Here is a 14,827-nt window from a genome sequence, read left to right as displayed (position 1 = left end):
GTGTTCAGAAAACGAGAGTCCCAGCAGTACAAAATACTTCCTGTCCTAGCGAGCTCTCGTACATCTGATATGTGTGTATTGGCAGGAAACGATTACACAGCTGAAGGCAAGGCCGTTGCAAACTTTAGCTGCTGCACACTTGTTCACCTCCATGCCAAACGGCAAGCAGCACAAACGAAATTACTGTTCTACTGCTGGCTGAAACTCGACATGTTTTATTTCACTTTGCGTCTGTTTATAGACATCTTGCGTCCAATCCTTTTGTGGCGCAGGTATTTGCATGGTAGGGCTTGGTGCGCCTGGAACATCGTCAACAGAGACGGATGCTGGCCGCTGCTAATCTGGGCACGTGAAACATTCCACCAACAGCCATGGGTTCCACAACGCTACCAGGTATGTCCAACTATGGGTTCCCTGCTCACATGAGACGCGAAAGATTTGTAATCCAGCTCAAAAGTTCTATTTTGTGGGAGGTTGAACTTCATAGTACAATTCGCCCGCCATCCTTCAAGAGGTCTGCTGTTATCTGACCCTCACCAGGTTCTTTCCCCCTCGCATTTCTTTCAAAGCCTACTTCGCTTCTTCTATAGTTACTGGTGTGATTTCTAGCTCCCCTGAAATAATTCCTCGTCCGGTGTTATTCTAAATGTCGCGGCTACTGTGCAGATCTCTGTATCACTCTTCGGCTACTATAAGTATTTTATCCTTATTTGTGATTATATTGACGTGCTTCTCTTAAGGTGCATACATCTGATATTTCCCCATGCCTAGACGCCTCTTCACTTCTCTCAGTCAGCCTCTGTTGTTTACAGCATGCTAAATCCTCTAACCAGTGACCAGGAGGGAGCGTAGTGTGTAAGGGAACAGACGCGTGTTAAGGACATGGTAGTAGAAATTAAGAATAAGAAATATGCGTGGGCAGGGCATGTAATCAGAAGGCAAGATAACCGTTGCTCATTAAGGGTAACAGAGTGGACCCCTGGAGAAAGCAACCTTGTCAGGGAGCGACATAAAGTTAGGTGGGCAGATGAGATCAAGAAGTTTGCGGGGATAAATAGGTCGCAGTTAGTCCAGTACCGGGATAATAGGGGATCTATGGGCGAGGCCTTTCCCCTGCAGGGGGGGTATACAGCCTGATGATTATGTTGATGATGATGATGAACTTTATGATGTGAAGATAATAAATGTTCCATTCCACCAAAATCAGGTGTTGGCGTAGACGTAATCAAGCGATGGCAACGGAAATGGCCGACGCGCGCTGAGCCGTAATGGGACGTCAAATATCAACCACCGCTCTGTCGGATCGACAACGGTAGTTGAACGCGAAGCTTTTAAAAATCAAGTCTAGCTCCAACAGAACAAAACCGGAAGCGAGCGGACCTTGTTTATTTATGATGATTGATATGGTGCTAACGCGATTCCTACCCTAGGCGTACTGTAGCGTGGTGGGATGTGGGTCCTGTGGAGGGGCGCAGTGGGATAGACGTTGGCTTCATAACTCGAGGAGCCAGGTTTAGTTCCGGTTACCGTAAGCGTTTTAATTTTTCTGCACTCCTTCATATTTAATTCTGTTTCATTCTCACCGTCAAGGTTAGCCATGCCCTCAACAAAATTGACAGTAAGGCGGGTTTACAGCTCGTATTCTTTGCATTTAAAAAACTCAACCGATTGTGCAAGCGTGTAAACACTGAAACTCGGAAGGTGAGCGCATGCCCATGAAAGCATAGGACACGTTATATTGACTGTGCTGAAAAACTGACCACGCATATGCTCCTTTTATTGCAAATGTCGACGCAAGACGATAGTCGACTGGCGCCCCTGGCCAGTAAATGCATCCCTTCTCTTTCCCGCTCACACTCTAAACTTTTTTTCCTCCCATATACTCCCTAGAGGTTCTTTTTCGCCTGTCCTCTAGTGGTCCTCCTTGTAGGAGTTTTTTTACTACATGGAACAGGGAGGTTTTGTTTACGTCCTCAAAACAGGGCGTTTTTAGGTTATAGAAAGGAGGTATTTAGGGAGTGTTAAGAAATGTTCGGGAGAATTTAAGGAGGTCAAAATGGAGTATTCTTTACTTCCTGAAGGGCGTTTTTAAGTGATGTTTATGGAATTTTTAGGCGGTTGAATAGGAGCCTATTATGGCTCCCTTTGGAAGTACTTATGTTAGTTTAGGGGCGTTTTTAGGAGGTTCAAGGGAAGCATTTACTTCTTTTGAATGGAGTTTGACGAAAGCTTGGGGAGTTTTGTAGGCCTTCCGAAAGGAGGTTTTCAAGGCCACAAGGGAGAATTTCTAGTTCCCTGCGGGAGTACTGATTTCACACGGTTTTTCTCGATTTCAGGTTTATTTCAAACGAACTTTCGCAGACAAGTTTACATGGTACATGGTGTACACAAGGAGGTTCCGAAATAAATACTTATGGCCACCTCATATTAGAAATCACAAATGGTACATTGCTAAATAACACGCCAGTTAGGAATTGAAGACAGCAATACGATGCTAGTTGAACAAACCGTAGAAACAATATTACTACAAGAACTGGAAATACGCGAAAAACAAAGACAGGCACAAACACAACCGCATGGTAAGTGAAATCATTATAGAATACTAGCGGATGCAGAACGCGTCAGTACGTATCAGAACTTATCAGTACGCATCAGCGCTCAGTACACAGTGAAAAAAATGGCTGCAGTGGTTTACAACAACAAAAAAAATTCAGTAGGTGGTGAAATGAGCGAGAGCTGTCTGCTAGTTGAACAAATTGTAGAAACAATAAAACAGATAGGCACAAACAGATAGGCACAAACACAACCGCATGGTAAGTGAAATCATTATATAATACTAGAGGATCGAGAACGCGTCAGTATTTATCAGAACTTATCAGTACGCATCAGTACTAAGTACACAAAGTGAAGAAAAAATGGTTGCAGTGGTTTACAACAACAAAACAATTTTTCAATTTGTGGTGAAATGAGCGAGAGCTGTGCAATGATTTGATATTGAAAGGTAACAAGCATTTTGTAGGTGGTAAAGGCACAAGAGATAAATGATGTAGGAGACAGACTGCAGTGAGATGGCTATGGATAAATGAGTAATATAAAGAACGAAAAATATGCTGCGGAAAATACCAGTGCGTTTTGATAAAGACACAAAAGCGCCAAGAAAAGTGACCGAGTCTGACGGGTTAATTGCAATGATATAGGACAGAATGGGTGGTATCGCGACAGCTTCTTTAGAGTGAGAACAAAAAGCCATGAAATTCGTGTTTTTCGGATAATGTTTAGTTGATTCATTTCGCACCAGTTGCCAATATTATTTAGATAATTGTTTCAAGTTAAATTAGTTTGTTAATATTATTGCTTCACTGAAAGATAGCTGTATTATCAGCATACAGAACGGCCCATCAAATATCCCCTTTTCAGTAAAAAAAGAAAAAAGAAAAAGTCAGAAATATAATACGGAATTCTTTTTGACTACTATCCAATGATTACAGGATTGAAAACAAATATTAGTGAGCGATATTGATGGGATAAAAGTTAATTAGTTCTAAATCCTTCACACGTGGTTTGGTGCAGGCAAGGTCCAAAAAGGCATGTTCCACAAACGTTAGAGCTCTGTGTGCCTTCTTGGGATATTGAATGTTGAAAACCCAGAACGATGCAAACAGATTACACAGTCCTCCCAGTAAAGATGATGCAGTCAAGACACGCTGGCCATCGATGTGGAGGCTAACTTCCCCGTTCACGGAATGCAGGCAGGGAGTCAGAGGAACATCTGCCTGAAAAAGCAAAAAAGAAAAAAATGCCCCACACGTAAAATTCAAAACAGACACTATGGTTAAATGAACTTAATAATTCGGTACAGTAATAAAATTGTAAGGCCAGGTTCCCTGCGAATTCCAGTACCTAAATTAGGCATGCAAAGGCTTCATAAAACCAAGTTCCAGTACTTTAACCGTCGTGGCTTTTGCAGCAATAAAAAAGATATTACTTCCGCACAATATACTCGAGCACAACTTTAAATGACAGTGAAGATAAAATGCAAGTCTCTGTAGGTTGATACATTATTTTTGTTTTTGACTGAAAAACACTTTGGTATTGCATGATTTTGTTAACTGCTGTTTCTTGCTTTAAGATGCCAGCTTGCATCTATTCAAGTGAGTGGGCACACAGTTATAGATGCAAACCCTTACGCTGCCTCTCCCCTACCATGGTGGCTCACTTTCATAGAAGTGCAGCTTTTGCGAGCTGGACGGCTGTTGCAAGCCGTGGCAATACTCACTTCTGCTGGAGGGGCCAACTTGGTTTCTGAATGCAGCCTTGCCTTGTACAGCACAGCCTATCCTGCCTTAAGCTCTATGAAGTCATTCAACTCGATCATGTATCAGGATCTGCAGAAGAAAATCGTGTCAGCAAATAATGAATTCATGCCGGACAGGCACCCACTGTTTCAGTTATACTTGCAGATACCTCCACCTATTTCCCTCCTGGTGTTACATCCAAAGCTAATTTGTTACGGCTTGTCTCATCAAGCATGGTCATCTGTCATAACACAGCTAGTCATACAGAAAAGTCCTTCACTGGGTCAGAAAACATTTTCTTTTTTTACAGTAGTAATAAACTAGGCGACTCAGTCATCCGTATTCTGACACCTTAATATTCTGTGTCACCGAGCTGACAAGCATGATTGGTGCATAAGGTCATTTGTAGCCGCAACCGTTACTACAGCCTTGTTAGCTAACGTAAACCTCGTTCATGGCACCAAATTACTTGTGATTGCATGGCAACAAAAAAAAACAGCTGAAATGGAAACGCTATTCTCGCAAACTTACCAACTCTGCATGCCACACACACCTGCCTTAGTTAATTTACGTGATTGTAGAAGTTTCCGTCACGCAAAACCACAGTGCACTTTTTGGAGCTGCAAGCTCTGTGTCAAAATCGAGTGTCAGATGAATCGAGTAATTTTTGTGTATGGTCTTACTATTGATTATGACAAAGTTATTACCAACAAAAGAAGAGTGTGTGCATTGTTCTTCTAAAAAAATGATATCCTTTTTTATGCCCGGCAGACTTGTGTCATGCTACGGCAAACTCGGTTCTCTTCCATAAGGGCATGAATTTGTGTTTTTAATTACGTGGCCTTAGCTGGCGACTGACGGGCCCCGATTGTATACAGACCCCTCATTATCATCCGAAAGGGAATAAAAACATTTCGGTTTCGAACCACGTCGCCGTCGTGGTCCACACTATATGCATTTAATCGTTCGATAGGCTCATGGCATCTTTTACGCATGTCACCGTTTCCTTAATAGGGTACGCTGTTAGATGTGAAGAGTCGACTCAAGCGAGCAAACAACCCCACCGAATCTACAGGGCACAGTTTTCGAAGGGGGTGGCCGTCTTACCTGCGGCTTTCGCCGACCAGAGCGCTAAGAATGAGTCAGAGCCTTGAACGAAAACAACACAAAGACTTATATTTGGACAGGCAAGCCATCAGGAGCGTTAACAAATAGATATTACAAAGTAGAGCAGTAAACTAAAAAGAACACGAGCAGTTCGATGCATATGAGAGACAGAGACCCACAATATTCACCGACCGGGCCCGACGATGCACCGCTGTCGGAGGCGATTCGGCTACCTGAGTAACCGTCACGTTGCTTTGAAACGACGCCGCGCGCGACAAACGATTTCATCTCGAATGCCCTGTTACAAACCGGCCTACAAAAGAATGCGAATGCATACCCCAAAAGCCACAAACAAGTACAATAAAACGAGTGTGCGCTTTTTTCTTTGCCCGTGCGTGTACGTGCTGTGTGCGAACCCTATCCAAACGTTTGACAAACGCATCGACTGATGACAGACCACTTACCAGCGAGCTGTCCACAGCTGTCGCCGTATCCAAATGTTGTTAGCGGCCGTTCGTCGTGTGACAGGGGCACATAAAAATCTTTACACCAAATGGCACTACTAGTCCTTCTCAAATAAGAAAAAATGATGGCCCAAGGCGAGGCGCTTGAAGCTCCGGCCGCACCAAGTCACCGGCCGCGCTGCATTGATAGCACGGAGGTTGTTTACATCCGGGCAGCAAGTCGTGCCGCCAGGGCAAGTTGAGTCGCTGCAGTCGGGTGCGTTGGCGCGCTGGCACGAAAATTTAAATTGTCTATATATGCGCAAGCAAGCGAAGCAGATGAACATTGCAATTGTTTGCAACGGCGAGAACTGTCTCTTTGTTAGCAGCAGAGTTTGACAACACCTACCGCCAAAATAAACAGATTGACACAACACGGCCGCGCTGTCTGCTTGTGATCGCGCTGGCTGAAGCATCTATACGGGTATACGTACGGTATCGGTTTTGTAGCTGCATGCAACCGTCGCGTCCTGCTTTCTCGTTGTAGTTAGCATTAGTCCACGGTTGAAGTGCTGACACACGGAAACAACACAAGACTAACATGGCGACCGCCCGCTTGAGATGATTATCCCAGATGGGGAGTTTATTTTGGGCGTGGTACTATACAAGGAACCGAACGCCATCTCACAAATGGTGTTAAGTCGTTCTAAATCCTCCTTTTTGCTACACGGATGGGCAACGGTACTACCATGGAGGTTCGTCCACATTTTTAGACCATGCCTAGGGAGTACATTTTTTGCTATAAGTACTTTTCAGGGCACATTACTTGATTAAAACTCCATTTCCGGCTAGTTTGCGTTTACAGTGCACCTCTCATGCTGTTCCTATCTCGTCTTGTTCCTTCCAAAATAACACGCTAGATGTTTCCTCAAGTCAATTTAAATTTATCGCGTTCCCCTGCTCCAAGTCGGCTGCCTCATTGCCAGCGTTGCAGTACGGCGGAGACGCGCGTGAATCCAGGCACACGATTACAACGTTAGTAGACCCACGTTGCCCTACTCCACAAGCCTTCCAAAGGAACACGGAATGTCTAGTGCAACCTTAAGTTGCTGCTGGCGTTTGATTTTGTTAAATCCCGCCAGGTATCACGGGCAACAGCAGGCAACGGGTTTCTGAAGTTGCTGTAGTATTTTATTTGGTATTGCAAAAGGCAAGCACTCGTAATTTTTTAACAAAGGAACACTGCAAATATCACTCACGTATCGATTTTCTGCCTTATATTTGCGTAATGCCTTCTTCTTGTTCAACAATATTGACCAGTATGAACAGTAAAACCGTGCTTACACATTCAGATTTGGCTGTGAGCATATTAGACTATTGCGCAGCATGTTCCAAGTTTTGCCAGATGGCTGCGTCGAGTGACAGACAGACCGATATACATACAGACAGAGAGACCAAACTTTTTCCGTTCAAGTTGCACAAGAAAAATTTAGCAGTGGCTTAGCTCGGCTATGCCAGGATATACGTAGCGTGAGCTAAGGTTCAGCTGGTTATTCTTAGCTTTCCTGGTTGTCTTGGATTAGCTTGATTATCATGCTCACTGCTTCTTCAGTGACACACACATGGTATACCGATTATGTGACACATGTATATTTATCTTGCGGGTCTGGTGCCGCGCCACCAATCACTCCAGAGCTAAGCTGGCTCCACGGGCGTACGTCGGTGCTGCTGCGACGCATAAGCCCTCGGTTCCACACCCGGCCACCCCTCGCATGATCACCAAGTGAACCGGGCCGCCACGTGCGGGACGCAGGTCGGCGAAGAGGCTGGACGCGTGGGGTGTGTGAGAAACGCCTGGTAGCGAGCAACGCTCTGTGCGCTATCTGATGTCACTGCTCCTCGCGCATGCGCAGCACGGACCTCCAGGAGCCACGCGAAACTGCTCAACCTCGGACAGTGTAGCTCACGCTACAAAACTATCGTCTTTATAAGTCGTTTATGAAACCCCATTGTCCCCCTAGGGCAGTACGTATATCAGCAGGCAGGCGGCTGCGTAGATGATCGCCTGAGGGAGCATGCGTACAATTATATGCTATTGACTTCTGGCCAGATGGCGTAATCGGGGAAGGGACAGACAGACAGACGCGCTGAGCAGTGAGAACCGGTACGCTGAGTCCGTCGCTGCGGAGAGGGCATTTCGTAATGTGCACGTGGTATGTTGTTGCGCAACCTAGATCTTCTGCCTTAAAACATGCCTTCATTCCTTTCTATTTAGGACATATTTGGAGAATTGCGAAAATGCTTTTGAGAGCTGCTATTCTCCCGTACATGGGCAGCACGACGGCACTGCTATGCTCACGAATAAAATTGCTTACGACAATTTCCTTGCAACGTAATGTACAAATAAATGCATTGGCAGACATTTCGGCGGCGGTAATCACGAAAGATCGTGATAAAGCAGTAAGGATTTTTCTATACAAAGCGTTGTCTAATACCCCATTGGCGGTACTGGCAGTCATGCGTGCAAGGAACTCTTCGTTCCGCTTCCGAGCACGTGTACAGGGATCAAATTACGGGCGCGATTTCATCTCGAAATTCTTCGCACTTCTGGCGCTGTCTGTTATAGTTTGTTTTGTTCTTAGTTCATTCGTGCCCAGCAGCCCCTGTAGCAAATGCAGCGTGCACTCTTCCCTTTACAATAAAATGTGTCGACAACTAGGGAGCGATATTAGCTACACGCCGTAGCCTAGGCAGTATTGCTACCGGGTACATACCCCTAACTAACGCAACAGTGAGCGAAAGACTCCACGGCGGTCACTCCATCGCTTGTCCTTCAGACGGACAAAACAGGCTGCAGAAAACCGTCGCTATGAAGGCAACCTTGAATGTAACACGCACGTGCTAGCGTTATTGCAAAACATAGGCCGCCTGCGTTGTTTCTTTTTCTCCTTCTGCTTACTCTGGCACTTGCGAAAACGGCGTCGAGAGTCTTTATTTCCTGACACGCCTTACGCGTGACCCCGCGGCTATGTTACTAAATTACACGTTACACACGGGTATTATCTTGTGCCACGTTGTACAAAAAAAGAACGTTTCATAGAAAGTATGACTGCGCCAAGAGCGCAGTTACGGGAGAAGCGAGCTCACGCTAAGACTCAAGGTACGTATACAGGATTCGGGACAATACTCTTTTGCCGACCCTCACAGTGCTGGCATTGTAATACATTGATGACACACAGACAGACAGACAGACAGACAGACAGACAGACAGACAGACAGACTGATCACTAAGCCTCAGAGTATGTATACAGGATTCAGGATAATACTCTTTTGTCGACCCTCCTAGTGCTGGGTCTGGAATACATTCATGACAGACAGACAGACAGACAGACAGACAGACAGACAGACAGACAGACATAACGATTGATTGACTTGTTGATTGATTGTCTGATAATAATTAATTAATTAATTAATTAATTAATTAATATTTGATTGATTGATTGATTGATTGATTGATTGATTGATTGATTGATTGATTGATTGATTGATTGATTGATTGATTGATTGATTGATTGATTGATTGATTGATTGATTGATTGATTGATTGATTGATTCATGGCTCACCAGCGGCTGTAGTGAACTGCGCTGGAGAAGCATGCATTCCCGTTAGAAAACTGGTATGTCGACGCCAAGGAAACGATTTAGCCACACGCCTTCGGCTAAGCTTTAAGGAATCGCTTGTATCGCACTAACTAACGCAACACTGGGACTAAAGTTTCGCTATGGTCACGCCATCACTAGTCTTTTCGCAGAAAAGTTCTAGTTATGCTGAAGTCGTCGCTCTGAAAACTGCACGCGCTAGGTGTTATTTCAGAAGTTAGGTCGTCTGCCGGAAACCACGCCTTCCTTTTCCCCCTCTTAGTACGTTTCTTGGAATCTGCGAAAATGCGGCTGAGAGTCCTCATGTCCCGGCACACGTCACACCCGACAAGGCTGCTTTGTTGCCACGTTAGTTTCCAGCAGCAGAGCTGGTTTGGCTGAAACAAATCCGTCACTCGCATAAAAAAACCTATAGCATCAAAAAAAAAAACGTGATTAGGGAGGTCCCGGGTATCTAACCCGGGACCATTACGCCATGAAACCGGCAACCGAACCACAGGGCCACAACCAAAGGCCCGAGGGGTTAGCAGCGGCGGGTAACAACACCATGTTGAGCTATTTCGAAAGAAAAGGAAACGCCTGCCGTGCTCAGAATTGAACCTGAGCGCCTCGCATTATGAAACCGACATCTGTCGGATTGAGCTAATAGCACCCTGTGGGTGCAAAGCATTTCCTTTGGGTTCGTAGCAAGGGCGTTAACATTGGACTTGGCCGCTTAGCGCGCAGTAACACGGTCCACTTTGGAAGAGATGTGAAAGCCTGTTGACGAAACGATTGGACCTGCCAGTCATGGAGAACCTTCAGCGGCAAGTCCTGCAAATACCGTTTTTTGCGATTATATGCACCGCCAAATACTTAACACCCTGTCCTTCTTTCGGGAGAAAAAAAAAAGGCAGACAGCAGACAGAACAACTTTATTTGGCGACAGCTGGGGCGACTAGGCCGGCGACGTCTTCTCCGTCGTCCGTCGTGCAGCAGGGCCTCTTTTGGGCAGGGGTCCGGTGCCATCAGCCAACCGGGCCAGGTCTTCTTGAAATTGAGGGTTTCGGTCACGCAGGGTGGCCTCCCAGCGCTCCTCGCAGGTGATGGTAAGGAGAATGGGGTGGGATCGGTGCACGGATTAAAAGGGAAAAAAAGTTTGCATGGAAATCAAAGCACCCCCTTTTAAGGAAACATCGCAAGGCGTATTTGAGACGCGTACAAGTCGGCCCAAGTTGACATTGTGTTCAAGTCATTTGTGAAGTTTTCAAGCCCCTGAAGTCCCTGTTCTTGCTCGTCCACTAGAGGATTGCGCGTCTTGCTGTGGATTATGGGCACTGTGACTGGTAAACCGTTCTAGTATATATCCTTTCGTACATTTGTATTAAACGCCATAAAAACGTAACGAAAAACACGATTCAGTGTATGGGAACGGATGTCTTCTGTTCGACCATCCTGTCACTGCGTGGTTGCGTTACTTGTCGGTACCAGCCTAGCATTTCCTGCGTGCTCTTAACGCCATATACTGCTTCGCCTGGAACAGTGGAGGAAACAAAAGCTTACGAGAGGTTCTGACGTCTCGTTGCGGTGAAGGCGCTCCGCCATTTGCGGAGGTCGCCCTTTTGCGCTTGTGTTGTGCGTGGACGCGCCACCTCCTCCGCCCTCGCTCGCCCCTCTGTCGTCTGCTTTGGCTCCGCCTGTCCACCATAGGCTATCGGTGGGGCCGCGCGGTTACGTTGGCAGATAAGTTGGGTGTGAAAGGTCCTATGGAAAGACACTGGTTCTTTTGTCAAGCACACTCGATTAATTTGGAGACAGTTCAAGGGAGCGCAATACGAAACTGATGGCCAGAGTACTGCTGTACGCAGTTACGCCTGTCTACGCGTCATTCGCCGTTCTTCAAAGGTACACCACAATGGCTATAAACCGGTTGTGGCCTGAATGTCGAACTAGACGAAAGATCCAACGAGACGAAAGGTCCAATTCGTCCCGTGATCAGCGAGCATGAATGTCCAACGAGACGAAAGGACCAATCGAGCCTGAATGTCCAACGAGACGAAAGATCCAACAATACAAAAGGTCCAATCGTGCCTTAATGTCCAACGAGACGAAAGATCCACTGAGTCTGAATGTCCAATCGAGCCCACATGTCCAACGATATGAAAGGTCCACTGAGACGAAATGTCCAACTATGTATACTAAGGGCCCATTTTTTCATTTAAGACAAGCTTTTTTTCTAAGATTAAGGTGATAGCGATAGGTGCAAGTGTGCTGTACCGAACGTTACACTACGTTAATAAAATGAGCGTTGTGACAGTGCAGGTAGTCGTCTGCAGACCTCACTTTTGCATCAGTGTGAAGCGTTCGACATAAAAGTGCCGTACCGGACGGCTTCCGTCAACCTTCTTAAAATAGTTCCACCATAACACAAAACGAAAGTGTGATTTTGAGTATGGAAATCTATAAGACTAATATGTTTGTTCGCTGCACAGAGTACCATCGTATGATTAATGACGTGTGAGACTGGCCCGGAAATGGCAAAATTTCCCCAATTACTCTTAAGCTAGAAAAACGAACTTCTGCTCAATTGATTTTTAAGCAACGTATGGGCTATCTTCTCGAGTTACCTAGAGCACTCCTTAATGGCTGACTGGAATTAACGTGCACACAAAATCATCTCAACCGCTTTGAAAATAAATAATTGCATTGAAGCAGCATCGGCGGCTGGCGCTCTCTCTATGAGCTGGCGGTGCGTAGTAAACATAAATGGGCAATGGGCTATTAAATTAAACGTATTGTGGGGATGTGCGCAATCAAGCACTGTGGTGCTGTGGTGCTCTTAAACCGAACAGGCCGGCTATTTATCTATTACGTCAACGCTGTCGTCGTGTGGCGTAAAATATCAATGTTTTTCAATTGTTCGTATTGTTTTTTAGGTTAAAAAAATTGGCCGCGTATCTGCTCCTCTCGTTGCACATGTCGACAAAAGATAAGTCTTTATCGACTTTTGCCAAGTAAATGCCTCCCTTGGCTTTCCCGCTCACCTCTCATGTTGTTCCTCTTACCTCGCGCTCCTCCCACAGTAAAGACGCCAAAGGTTTGCTTAAATCATTTTAAATTTACCGCGTTCCACTGCTCCTGGCCGGGTGTTTCGATGTCAAAGCTGCCGTAGGATGGAGACGTGCGTGAATCGAGTCGCCATATTTCAACGTTCATAGAACCACGTCGTCCTACTCCACGTGCGTTACAAGCAGAACGTGGAACCTATCTAGTGGATCCTTTCGGAACTGGTGCCGGATGATTTCTTAAAATGGGGCAAGAAGCTATCTTGGCGCGGGCGACAGCAGGCGACGGCGGAGTGGATTTTGTTTGTGCAGTTGATGAAGTATTTAATTTCGCAAATATCAAGCATGTATGATTTTGATAAAGGAACACTGCACATATCACATATGTAGTAATTTGTTGTCTTATATTTGCGTAATGTCATGTTCTTCTTACAAATATGAACATTACACCGGACTTAGACGGGTAGATTTAGCTGTGAATATATAAGACTATTGTGGGACCTTGTTTTACTTTGGGCGGGTGGCTGAATCGAGTCACAGACAGACAGACAGACGGAGAGAACAAAATTTCTGGGTTTAAGTAGCCCAAGAAAGACAATGGTCTTTAAAAAAACGTCTTTGAGCGCTGGTATGGAGTTTAATGGGTGACCAAAGGCTGGCTCATTCGAATTATGCTGTTGCAGTTGGCCTTCTTAACCCCTTTAAAAAAAAGGGACACGCAAAGACCTAAACACACAAAAATAAGAGAATGCTGAAGACGTGGCAGCAGGGGTTTCACTGAAATTCCGAGTATGTATGCGCAAAGGTTGCTATTTCCTCTTGGTGTTTCGACTTCGCGCACAATTTTCTACTAGTTACTTTATTGTGCTGGTCGACTCAACACAAGCTAAACGTATCTGCCGTTTGAAAATTCCGCTTTCCGATGTGAAGTGCTAAATTTGGCGAGTGAGCTCTAATGACGTTTTTCTTTATGTTCTAAAGCTCATACCTCTGGATTACGCAGAAGTGTAAATAGATAAAATTACTGCAAAAAGTATTTACCGGAAATAGTGTAACACGTGCATTATGCACAATCAAGAGCACCAAATATAGTTTCACCGAAGGCTTGAAGAAGTTCTGAGCCTATATGGTCAAAATATTTGCCTTTTCAGATTCCTGCCTGGTAAGAAGTCTAAAGTAAGAACAAATTCGAGACTTAATGCAAAATATGTGTTGTAGCTGTCCATTTTCTTTCCTTTTTCTAGCGTGCATTTTACGGCTAACGCTGGTCAACGCATTTTCAGTTAAATTTATTAGGTTAAGCTATAGTGTAAATGATTTGGAAAGATAAACGCAGGTTGTTGGTGTACACCATAAAGCATTTTTAGGCCCAAGGGAACCTTAGAAAGGTTATCTTATGTGTTTTATGTGTTTTGTATAAATATTGTTTTAGATATTGTTCCCATGCAAAGACTGTATTTTAAGTTTACTCAACTACAAGTGGTTAGTTGTAAAATAGGGTAGGGCTGAACACGTGCAATGAACTGAAATTAATGAGACACATTACTCAGGCAACATGAGTGTGCCTGGGTGAGAAAGGGAGCCATAGCAAAACTTGTGGCACGATTTTACTTGTTGAGTTTTGTTGCACACCCCATAATGTGAGCAAAAAATTGTGCCAAGTTTTACTAGAAATCAGTATCAAGGAAAACTTGTGAGTGTTTACTTTTGAACCAATAGCCAAAAATGTTAATTCTGAGAATGTCAACAAGAAAGAATTCAAAGAAGTGCAGCTCATGCACAAGATAAGCCTAAATTGCAGCTAGCCCTGTCTTCGGTCTTGCTTTTGTCTAATTTATATCTTGCTTCATTGGACTTGCTGAATAATGACGCATCAATGTCAGTATCGCAGTTGGAATTCCTTGTATTGCTTGCTGGCAAACTTTCATTTGTTTGCCAATTGTTAAATACTTACCATATTGTGGCTGCCAATTAAATCAGCTAGTAGACAGAGTAAGCCATCCAAAAAGCAATGAGCTGCTTTTCTGACGCGCCCTCAAAGCCTCCTGAATTCTAACAACACATGCAAAATATTGCGCGTCCGCATGGTCAGAATTTGGGCTTTCTCTTGTGACAGCGTGTAGCACACTAAAATCATTTGTATAAGTGGACGCGAAATTTAAATGAAATACCAGAAGGGAATATATTCAAGTTGGATGTTTTGTCTATATAACTGGTTAATAAATCCTGGACGACAAATGACACATCAAAGTGACGCCTTGATGAGACTGAACTGAGA

General features: G+C 44.7%; 1 protein-coding gene across 1 annotated transcript in view; it reads left to right on the top strand.

Moving 5' to 3' along the window:
* LOC144149597 (ATP-binding cassette subfamily G member 4-like) overlaps positions 1–14,827 on the top strand; it is a 73,760-nt gene that overhangs the window by 20,996 nt on the left and 37,937 nt on the right. The window contains exon 2 of the mRNA XM_077681236.1: positions 273–393. Coding sequence (XP_077537362.1) covers positions 372–393 — 22 coding nt within the window. The 5' untranslated portion in view covers positions 273–371. The remainder of the gene's footprint in view (positions 1–272; positions 394–14,827) is intronic.

The sequence above is a fragment of the Haemaphysalis longicornis genome, unplaced genomic scaffold (assembly GCF_048455015.1).
Source record: "Haemaphysalis longicornis isolate Haplotype H1 unplaced genomic scaffold, Haemaphysalis longicornis Haplotype H1 scaffold_8, whole genome shotgun sequence".
NCBI lineage: Eukaryota > Metazoa > Arthropoda > Arachnida > Ixodida > Ixodidae > Haemaphysalis > Haemaphysalis longicornis.
This window is presented reverse-complemented; position numbering and strand designations above follow the sequence as displayed.